This window comes from Labrus mixtus, chromosome 7 (genome assembly GCF_963584025.1).
Source record: "Labrus mixtus chromosome 7, fLabMix1.1, whole genome shotgun sequence".
Classification (NCBI taxonomy): domain Eukaryota; kingdom Metazoa; phylum Chordata; class Actinopteri; order Labriformes; family Labridae; genus Labrus; species Labrus mixtus.
In genome coordinates, this window is record NC_083618.1 from 10,610,174 (window position 1) to 10,618,914 (window position 8,741).

At 39.3% G+C, this 8,741-nt stretch overlaps 1 protein-coding gene across 1 annotated transcript; it reads left to right on the forward strand.

Moving 5' to 3' along the window:
- Positions 1 to 1,204: 1,204 nt before the first annotated feature.
- Positions 1,205 to 8,737, forward strand: fblim1 (filamin binding LIM protein 1). Its single transcript, XM_061042816.1, has 8 exons — positions 1,205 to 1,362; positions 1,733 to 2,095; positions 3,020 to 3,168; positions 5,866 to 5,959; positions 6,061 to 6,230; positions 6,867 to 7,045; positions 7,231 to 7,351; positions 7,458 to 8,737. The coding sequence occupies exons 2-8, from the start codon at positions 1,756 to 1,758 to the stop codon at positions 7,566 to 7,568; spliced, it is 1,164 nt and encodes a 387-aa protein (XP_060898799.1). The 5' UTR covers positions 1,205 to 1,362; positions 1,733 to 1,755; the 3' UTR covers positions 7,569 to 8,737.
- Positions 8,738 to 8,741: the final 4 nt, after the last annotated feature.

An 8,741-nucleotide genomic window follows, 5' to 3' on the forward strand; every position in this document is an offset into this window, starting at 1 on the left:
AGCTTATCTTTTGATTTGGGTCAAACTTCCTGTTTGATGTTGGTTTAGTAAAACACAAAGTCATTCTGTAAAAGGAGAAAGGGGGAAAGAGGTTCAGGGAGTTTAATGAGGAGTTTGGCTGTTTTTTGTAAGGGGGTGGAGCTTGGAGGTCTGGGGATTGTGTCATCATTAGGCATGCTCCCTCTTGCAGCTGTGACATCACTGCAGCATTCCTTTCCTCAGAGCTGGAACAACAGAGACCCCAATCTCTCTCCTCATCTCTGTCTCCTGTTCCCCCTCTCTCACACATTCCTGACTCACTTTTCCACAGTACTCCACACTGATCAGGGAAGTTTTTATTCTTTTTTTGTTGTTGTTTCCATTCTCTCTTTTTGGCTCTTTGGAGGGGAGTAGACCTCATAAGTTTTGGCTGCAGAAACCAACCAAAACATTTGCTGATCGGCAGACCTGATAGAGCTTAGAGCAGCAAACACAACAAAGCAGCTTTTTCATAGCTCAGGCATCACTTATCCCCCCTCCTCCTCTTCCAATTACCCAATATCTCCTCTTGCACAATGCCCGGGTTCTTTGCACTGTAACACAGCTGCTTTCTTTGCTGTTACTTTATGAGATTCAGTTTGAAGTCCATCATATATTATCAGACTCTGTGTGGCACAACTGGAGGAAATGCCATGTGGCACTGATAATGAGTCAAGGCCAAAGTGATAAAGTGTAGGGGGGAAGGGAAGAAGGCACGAGGGAAAAGAGAAAAGGAGGCAGAGTAAATGAGGGATGAAGAGAAAATAAAGCTGACAGAACAATAAGAGAGAGCTGCACAGGACAGAGAAGAGATAAAGAGTTACAGGAAAAGGCAGGTACTGTCACATCCTGCTGACATGTAAAAACATGTTTTTTGCCCCTGCTTGTGGTAAAAAAAAAACCTTATGAGACTTACTGATACGGTCAATAACATTTGAACAAAGTCCAACCGCATGCTTTTCGGTTGGAATGCAATTTCAAAGTATCTTTAGTACATGTATCTGTACACATGCCTACATGGGTGTGTGTGTTTGCCTGCCAGGTTTACATAGTAAATGAATGTGTCATGTTTTAACTCCTCTTTGCTCAAGATTAAATGTTCACCTTTTACGGTTGGGAGGGAGGTTGTATTGTCATTCAGCCAGAGAAGGAGGAGGGGTCGACGGACGAGCGAGCTGGGGAGAGAGGGAGGGAGGTACAGAGGGATAAGGAGTGGCTTTCTGCTGATAGTCTCCCTCTCTGCCGGAGTAAAACTTCTCTGTGTGGCAGCTCACAGGAGGGAAACAAACCAGACGTTTTGGAGATACAGAACAGGGAAGGAGAGAGAAGAAAAGTTTCTCACAGGTATGTAATGGCAGCTCACAGACAGAGGGAGCGAGTTTAAAGGAAACACATTATTCAGAAATGTGATGTGACTGTACTTCTGAAACTTATCATTATGGGCAATGGGAGCTGTTAGTGTTTGAATTTACCTTTCTATAGAGAGAGTGAACTCCTACTAAGTTGACTTTTAAGGATGTATGCTCTTAGATAAAATATTAATGATATTAAAAGAATGAAATGTTGTTTACTTCTTATAACTAAAAAAGATCCAAAAGTAAGTCTGGTGTAAATGATGTTTCTCTTTTTCATCTTTTTCCTTTGAAACCGGACAAAAAATATTTAGTCTGGGTAGCAGTCCTGTGTTGTTTTAATCTTTCTGTCCTCCTGTCAGGTTGTAGGTGGTGTAATACAGTCATGGCATCAGCAGCTCCACCAAAAAGGATGGTGTCCTCTGTCTTCATCACTCTAGCTTCTCCTCATCGAGCCACTCTGACACAACAGAAGCCCGCCCTCCAGGCTCACAGTGCACCTGCCAGAGAGAAGCAGCACACGGCTATACGAGTCAGCCCGAGTGACAGCATCCCCAAAGTCAGACATAAGAAAGACTCACAGTCTGAGACTCACAGCAGAGTAGACAGCAGAGGCCAGACTCATACCGAGGCCCCGGCCAGAGTCACAGACCCTCAGAGCCCATCGCCTGCCCAACATGGACCAAACAGAAGGAAGCTGCAACAAGATGACAAATCTGCTTCAGGTATTCATGATAAAAATCAGTTTCTATGTTAGCTTCAAGGCAGATAGATATTTAGATTTCCTGATATTTATTCAGAAGTTGATCAAACATGCCATTACCAGATATTTGGGACTTGTCTTTCAACAACTTTGTTTTAGAAGGCTGCTTTTGATTCACTTGTTGAGGTGGGGAAGTTACTCCCTGGAAACAAATGAAATTTACTTTCCTGACATTTACAGCCATATCGTATTGCAGAGGGTATTTACAGAGGGTCTTGATCAATTACAGACATGGAAGATTCTATTGGTGTTTTACTGTAAGGTTGACATTTGTGACTGCAGTTGGAGGTGTGAGATATGTGAAGAATTATGTTGTTTGAGTCGTCAGTGTTGGTTGCTGCTGCTGAACGCTAGCATTTGAAAATGAAAAAAAAGTCTGGGAATGTGTAGTAAATGAAAAAGGCAAACCAGACCTCTGCAGCTATCTTCTTATTTGAAGATAGCCACTGGAGGTTACATGAACCGTGTTAGAAAATTAGACAATTGTTTATTTTTGGGTAATGTAGTTTTAGAAAGGATTGGAGTAAAATATATCACGTATCTGAATACTGCAAATGTTTATATATATTTTAAAGTTATCCATTGGGAGATGGAGTGTTACAGAGGTGCAATGCTAACTTGCTGAAATTCAGAAAATCTCTCTCTCTCCTAACCCTAGCTGGATTTAGGAAGTAATGTATCAGGCTGGAAACCTAAAGGATTCTCTGCAGGGACAGGCAGAAACGCTGTCACTTTAGTGTCTCATATATGAGGAGCAAAAGTTGTGCTTAGAAAACACAACAGCACAAACTTTAATTTCTTATCTTATTCAATGTATGAATTATTTGTAAAAAAATAAATAAAAAAATGTCTAAGAAACTAAAAGTGAAACCATCCTGCTATACAGATCTCATCCCTCTTCCTCGTTCTGCTGCTGAGCCTTCATCTTTGGGCAAATCCCTCTCTGAAGAGTCAGCTTTTCCACCACCTCTTCCTACTCAGACACCTCCCTCCCAGCTTCAGACCCCACGACAGCAGTCCCCTAAAAACAAAGCGGTATGAACTCTTCTCTTACAATGTTAATTAAAACCTGACACATTTGCATAACCAACGTCTTCTTGTTAACAGCAAACATTTACTGTGTTCAATACTCAATCTAAGAATTCCTCAAAGATATTTTCCTTAAGTAGACCTGGCATTGTTTCCCACAATGATGGATTACTACTTTCCACAGCTTTTACAGATCCTGGATATGTTGCGGCCTGGTTGTACAGAATAATCTGCAAAACACATTATGAAGGAACAGTTGTCCTTTAGATATTGGAAAATGATCAAACCTGTTCACTTTTTCCATATGAAATGGAACACTTTTGTTGATGTCTGTTGATGTCATCTCATCTCATCTCTGTAGAAACAACCATAGTGCAAAGCATAGAGAGGTCTGTGTTACAACAAGAAGTTTGACAAAATGCTGACTATTACTTGTAATATTCTTTACTCTTACTTGTAGATTTAGAGATGGGATTCATTTACACTAGAGGAAGCTCACATTTTTATATGTGGAGATTTATTTTAGGCTTGGAGTAGTCCTGCAGCTCCTACCAGTTTTGAAATTTTGTTACAGAGTAAAAGGCGATGTCATGATTCAGGATCAACTCAAGCAAATACTTAAACAGAACAGGCCTTGAAGAGAAGATCGAGGCACAGTTCAGGGAAAGCGATGCAAGGCAGATGTGACAGGGAGTACAGGATGTTACAAATTGCAAGGGCAATAACATCACGAGTTCCATCATGACACCTCGCTGGCGGTGGAGCTTAATTGCTTCTTCACCTGTAGTGTAAGATGAAAACACCAATCTCAAAGACAACAACACCACCTGATACAGACACTCGGACACATTCTGTACAGGAACACAAGGTGAGACAGGTGCTCAGAAAAGTGAACCCAGGAATGCAGGTGGCCCCAACGGTGTAACTGAGAAGTTAGTCCAGGCGTGTACCTGGCCTCAAGTCAGCCTGCCATAATTCCAAAGAAGCCGGTGGTGGACGGTCTTAATGAAAACAGACCTTCAGCACTTGCCCCTATTGTGATGAAATGTTTTAAAAGAATGTTACCAAGGAAGATCAGAGCTAGCCTGCCTCCCTCCTCTGACCTGCATCAGTTTGCATATACAGGTCAAACAGGTCCACGGAGGATGCTATCACTATAGCTCTCCACAAAACACTCAATCACCTGGAACACAGAGGGAGCTAAGTACCAATGGTCTTTATAGATATGATCAATCATTCCTGACATTCTTATCAGCAAACTGTCTTACCTGGGACACAACACACACACACACACACACACACACACACACACACACACACACACACACACACCTGCACTTAGATTATAGACTGAGAAACACATAGTTTAGCCCCCACCTCTCCTCCACCCTCACACTGAGCACTGGCTCTCCACAAGGCTGTGTGCTGAGCCCAATACTAAACCCACTCTACACCCATAACTGTAAACTCATCCACTCCACCAAGTCCATTATCAAATTACATGATAACGCCACTGTGGTCGAGCTTATTTCAGGAGGAGATGAGTCTGCCTATATGACATCCAGGGCCTGTTGACATGGAGTTCAAAAAACCACCTGCCGCTGAGCACTCAATAAAAAAAAACCTCACCATAGACTTCAGGAAGTGCAGAGCAGACTTGGTGGACAAAGTTCACATCTACTTAGGAACCCACATATCAGACATCTATCCTTGTCCACCAACACCATGGCTGTGGTCAAAAAGGCACAGCAGCACTGCACTTCAAATGTCCTCATGAGAAACAACCTCAGTTAAAAGCTGCTTGTGACCTTTAACTGCTTTAATATAGAGGGTGTGCTGACATATACAGCCTTACTGTGTGGTATGTAGGCTACTCATCAGCTGATTTAAAAAAAAAAACTTTACAGAAGGTCATTGACACAGCACAAAAAATCATCAGCTGCCCCCTTCCCTCACTCCAAGACATTGCAAATACCCTCTTACTCTCCAGAGCTACAAACATTAAAGATTTCCGTCACCCTGGATACCACCTGTTTGACCCCCTGCTCTCAGGCAGGCACTAGGTCACTAGAACACAGACTACCAGACCTTTGAACAGTTTATACCACGAGGACATTCACACTCTTAATCAACATACAAAATAAACAGCTGTGTTACTGGCACTTCACCTTGTAATTTTATTTAAATGAAGAGTGTGATGTGGTTATTTTTTAACATGAATACATTCCTTTTTATGGAATGTGTTTTTTATGTTATGTGCTTGTCTGTGAAAATGTTTCAAATATCTGCATGCAAGTGTGACCTTTTAACTCAGATGCCCCAACCAAGAGTGTCACTTGTAATCTCTTATTCTGTGAAATGACAATAAAGGTGCTCAATTCCATTCAGAAAAAAATTATTACACTTTTTGAAAAACTTAACAGCAGCATCTGAACTTTTTCTTTTTTTTTTTTACTAAAAGTAGAAGAAGGATATTTGTATCTATAGCTGAATTCTTCAAAAGCAACAAAGGTAGAATTGTCTTAAAGCCTCACTTTGAAATAGAATTTGAATGCTTTAAAAAGTTTATTGTTGTGAAAATCATAAAATAGTGTACTTCATTCTTGATTCTGTTGGGTAACTTTCACATTTCAGCATGTAAACAACTACCCTTTCCCTCCTTTTGATTTAAGTTTGACATGAACATGTTTCTTTATATTTTAGGTAGAAACAATCACACCATCTATTGGATTGAAACAAGATGATCGGTCCGAGGAGATCCCTAAAACTGGCCAAAACACAAGCAGCCAGAGTAAAGGTAACATTATCTGTATATGCAAATTAACCATTACAACCTTCACTTCCCCTGGACCCACATTATTAAAACCTGGTTTGTCATTTGATGTTTGTGTATTGCAGAGGTGTGTGGCTTCTGTCGGAAACCTGTGGCTCTTTCTGAACCCGCAATTGAAGCTTTAAACAGAACGTACCATGAGGACTGCTTCCAGTGTAGATCCTGTCACAGTCCTCTGGCAGGCAAACATTACTACAACAAAGCTGGAATCCCTCTCTGTGAAGACTGCTACCAGGTAGAGTCAATCCATCCTCAAATACTGAATCTCAGAGCGCCACATAAAAGAGCAAGCTTTGTCAAGAACAATGCCAATACTGTATTTCTGCATGCTAATTAACTGACATCATACATGCTTTACATTTCTTCTGTCTTTGGCGTTCCATTTTTGTTATTACAGCATAAATATTGAAATCTAAACATCAAAGTTAACATTGTGAAATCTCATTGTAGTGTCTATGTTTTGTTGTTTCAATATTAACATGAGTTTGACTGAAATGAAGTCCAAACAAAATTTTAATTAATGATGTTCAATGTGGTATTCTACACATATTCAGGTCAATGACACTTTTTCTTTAGAAAGTTAATATAAGCTTAGGGCTGCTTGGAAAGATGAAAAACATAAAAAATGTAAAGCAAGTAAAGGAAATGGAAAGCAATATATGAGATGTTTGATGTATATGGGTTAAACAAAATAAAGCTGAACTAAAGCAGTCTTTATTCTATTTTGTGTTCTAGTCGTCTGTATTCTGTAAAACTCTAACATGACTTGTATGGGCTACTTTGAAATTGTATCCACTTGCAAAAAATAAAAAAGATAAATATGTAAAAAAAGAAATTTGAACTTGAATGACCCTGTATTCTTGTCTCTTAGGCCAGTCTGGAGCTCTGCTGGGCCTGTGGGGAGTCAATCACAGACCATGTGATCCGAGCACTAGAGAGAGCGTACCATCCCTCCTGCTTCACCTGTGCAACGTGTAAACAGAAAATAGGAGAGCAACCTTTTGCTCAAGGAGAAGTTGGAGAAGTGTATTGTCTCCCAGACTATTACAGGTAAATCCATCACATAATCCATCAAATAAATCTTTTGTTAAATGTGAGTCAGAAAATTAATTTTATTTTTCTATATATAAAGACTATAAGGTAAGTGTCTGTTTACCTTAGAGCTTTGAAAGGTGCAATACAAAAAGAGTTGCCTTGTCTAATATTGTCTTTCCACTGATATGTTGTCCATAAAGGAAGTATGCTCCAAAGTGTAACGCCTGCAACCAGCTAATCATCCCAAAAGAAGATGGCACTGACAGCTATAATGTTGAGTGTCTGGGACACGCCTATCATGAGAAATGCTACAGATGTGAGGTAGGCATTAAGCGAGCAAACAGCTTAACCAACACAATGACATGTATGCAAACACCCTGACTTAATATTCATACTCACAATAATAAGTCTTTAATTCTGTATGCAGGTCTGTGTCATCCAGCTCTCTACTGAACCCAATGAGCACGGCTGCTATCCTCTAGAGGGGAAGATGCTCTGTAAAACGTGCCATCTGAACATGGTCTCAGGCCAGCACTAACGCAGACCCGCCATAAACTGCAACTAGGGGGGAAGTGCCATGAAAAGGATGGGAGACTGTGCATGTGCTCTGGAAAACAAACATTACACATCTTCTTTTGTGGAACAATAATGAAATATGCCTCTTTTTTTACACTATGTCATACTTTTTTAAGATCTTCCAATTTGACCTTTATACTTGATAATTTTGCACTCCAGTCTACAAAATATAGCCTAGCAGATTTATTTATGTAACATGAATGTACATAGAGCATTATTTGTTTTATCTTTTTACATCTCAATCAATATACTGTTTCTCAATTTCTTTAAAAAATTCATTTAAAAAAAGTTACCAAAAATACATTCAAATACGTTATCTCCCGACAGGCTCCAGCTAGAACCCTTAGACTATGACCGAGTATAAAGATGTGGAAAAAAAACAATACTTAAATCACAATGGTGTAACATGTAAAACCACAATCGAGTCATTCTTTCCTTTAAACTGCACAGACTTAATTAAGGTTGGTTGCATGAATTCTGTGGATTGATGGACTGAATGTCATCATTCCTTAGGATTGTTCTATTCACTTACTCTGGTTAAGCAGACAAGAACAACCTTTAGACAACCAACCCAACTCAGCAACAAAATTGCAAAAGAAATATGCTGCTCTTTACTTTCTAAGCCCCAGGAGCCTTTAAAGCAGAACAATGGTTTTAAAATATTCAAGTTCAAAAGCTTCGTAGGTAAATTTGTAATGGTTGTATAGTGCAACAGAGGAAATAAAACCTGAAAGTAATTAGGAATGACCAAAACAAATAGGTACTTTTGATGTGACTGTCATGATAACGGACCAAAGGTGCTTACTATTTTTAGCTCTTTAAAATAAATCAAATTCACATTGATTTGCCATTTCAACATTAAAGTCTAATTCAGATCACACCTAACATATTTTTTTAATTCTAGAACTAAGGATTACATGTCTGTGGAACTATCTGTGTATCGGAAACATTTATTACTTTTTTTTCTTTTTCTATTTTTTTTAATTTGTATTTCTTTGATTGAACAAGGTTTGTACTTTTATGGTGTGTATTGCCTTTATTTTTATCCAGACGTTAAATTAAGACTGTTTAATTTGGGAAGAAGCAAAAAAGTTGAATTCATCTAAAATAAAAAACGACCTTGAAAGTTTACCAG

Coding starts and splice junctions, on each gene's coding strand:
- fblim1 (XM_061042816.1), top strand. CDS start 1,756: ATGGCATCAGCAGCTCCACCAAAAAGGATGGTGTCCTCTGTCTTCATC. Junction 5,960..6,060: donor CACAAGCAGCCAGAGTAAAG/GTAACATTATCT, acceptor TGTGTATTGCAG/AGGTGTGTGGCTTCTGTCGG. Junction 7,352..7,457: donor AGAAATGCTACAGATGTGAG/GTAGGCATTAAG, acceptor TTCTGTATGCAG/GTCTGTGTCATCCAGCTCTC.